General features: G+C 45.3%; 1 protein-coding gene across 1 annotated transcript; it reads left to right on the top strand.

Annotated features, from left to right (window-relative positions):
* Nucleotides 1-300: 300 nt before the first annotated feature.
* On the top strand, nt 301-2,013 carry LOC111896073 (uncharacterized). The gene has a single exon (XM_023892094.2). The coding sequence runs from the start codon at nt 301-303 to the stop codon at nt 2,011-2,013; it is 1,713 nt and encodes a 570-aa protein (XP_023747862.2).
* Nucleotides 2,014-2,417: the final 404 nt, after the last annotated feature.

Genomic DNA, 2,417 nt, shown 5'->3' with positions numbered 1-2,417 from the left:
GAAACCCTAACCACTATTACGAAGTTCAAGAAGTCCTGCCTTCCTCCTCAATGGAATGGCCTGTTCATGCTTTAGTTTAAGGGAATGTCTGAGAGAAGCGCTGGCTCCGATGGTGCAAGCAAGTCATTCCTGACGGTGCTGTATGGGTTGTACAATGGACTTAACCTTGATTATGGGTCCATTATCTGGCAGTAGTTGGTTCAAAGCTTGTTTTCTTCATCCAGACACTCTGAGATCTCATGTGGGCGTTTCTGGTCTCTTATCACCAACTGGGCAATGGATCGTCTTTGTGTTCCAATAATGGCGGACTCCTTGCTCTCATCCATTACTACTTTTCATACGACGAAAATCATTGTCACTGACCCATCAAAGTTTTCGTTTATTGGCTCCATTCCTGAAGCAATGCTCAGTCGTATTTCAGTGTCGAGTAATGTTCTTCAACAATACAGGAAGCATCCATCTGTTGGCCCACGAGAACTTACACCGGCCATGCTTCGTTCAACTGAAGAGGCTGACAAACCAGCTAAGAGAGGTAAGAAACCTGAAACTCGGAAAGAGGGACCAGTCAACAAACCAACCAAGGGGCAAACCCCCAAGAAGCGAAAATCTGATAAACCTGCTACTTCTCAGGCTCAACTGAAAAAGCAGAAGAAGCCCGCTAGGATACTTATTCTTCAATCCTCAAGTGTTTCGGATTCAGAATATGTCCCTCCTAAGCATAAAACCGCTCCTCATTCTGAATCTGAGAACGAAAGCTCTGATGAAGAGGCTTCGGGCCGAGGTGACACTCCGCCTCGCTCCCCTACTCCAGAAATTTCGGTTCGCTCTTCTCCTCCTTCACCTCAACCTATTTCAATCCCAGTATCCATCCCTCCTATCTCACCAATTAACTCCTCTCAACCATTCACTACAATTCCTATTCCCACTCCCATTTTCACAGATACAACCACCACCACTACTACCACAAAACCTGACTTTACTGTTCCCAATCCACCTGTAACTGAACCCCCTGTTACAACCGAACCTCCACCTTCTTCAAAACCCTTATCTCCCACACCATCTACTGAAACAACCCCTATTTTAGGCAGTGAGGACTTGGAATTCGATTCCACATATTTCAGTCCTTTTCAAGTGCAGAGCAATGATGATGACGATGAGCCTGTTACAAAACGTCATCTCAAGGCAGTAAACGACAACCTTGATCAACTGCTCTTATCCTCTTCCTATGGTGCCTATTCAGACGTTGCCTTAAAGGCCTTGTTCTCTTCGGTCGTTGCCGAATACAGTGCTACTCTGTCTGCTGCAGCCAAAGCTATCGAAGCCTCCACTTCCCAATGTCAACAGGCTTCTCTCGCTGTTGATGCCTCTACTAAGGAGTGCAAGGATGCGACCACCAAAGTCGATAAACTAGTCTCAGAAGCTCACTTATTTCTAGACTCCTTACAGGTTGTTGCTGCCAAAAAGGCTCAAATTGTCAATGCTTCAGTAGAGAATCTTCAAAAGTCTCTTCAATCTGAGCGCTCGAACCTTGAAGCGGCACGCCAAGCCATTGAAGAAGCCAATGAAATGCTCCATGCTAATGTCAACGAACGCTTAACTCAACTAGAAGTGGACTTAGCTATGGAAAATCGGATTATGGATGAGCTCGACAGACGTACAACCCAGCTTAAATTGGAAACACACAAGCTGCGTACTGCTAATGCTGAGATTGATAACCTCAAGTCAGAAAGGGAGGTCATTAGGAGTTTTGCTGCAGATGTTCACTCCATCCTTCTTCATCTTATTGAGGCTCATGATCTGATCATCACCATAACTGTCAGACGTCATTTGGCGGACAAGCTCAAACCGGCACTAGACGTTTTCAGCCGTATCGAGGGTGTTTCGGTGACCGGGGTCCAACCGAAACAAGTAGGAGAGCAAGTGTCAAAGCAACCTCCTGCTTCTGAATCAAAAGCATCTGCTGAACCGAAGGGTAATGAAGCTTCGGTCAGTAACAAAGATAAAAAGAATTAGAAAACCGGCAAGGACGACACAGACAATGAAGATGATGTCTATGTCGAGAATCCCAAGAATCCCTTCCGAAAGGTCAAGCCCTCTGAAAAGGAATTTGAAGAAAACATTAAGAAACAAGAAGCTGAGCTTGAACAGAAGCGAAGGGAGACGGAGCTCCTTAAAAAGAAAAAGTCTATGTTTCCTGTGTGGACAAAAGACTCGCTTCAAAGGTGGGCAATTGACGAGCCAACCATTCTATGGCTTGAGCCAGTAATTTCCTTTGGACTTGAAAATTCCAAGGACGCGCAATTCAACATGCCAATCACTCGTAAGACATTTATCTTCCACTGCTTCAATTCGACTGCTGCTATTCTATCCCCAGACCCGAAGGTAGATAGGGATCTTCAGGAGTTTTACTTAGAGTT

The sequence above is a fragment of the Lactuca sativa genome, chromosome 8 (genome assembly GCF_002870075.4).
Source record: "Lactuca sativa cultivar Salinas chromosome 8, Lsat_Salinas_v11, whole genome shotgun sequence".
NCBI lineage: Eukaryota > Viridiplantae > Streptophyta > Magnoliopsida > Asterales > Asteraceae > Lactuca > Lactuca sativa.
This window is presented reverse-complemented; position numbering and strand designations above follow the sequence as displayed.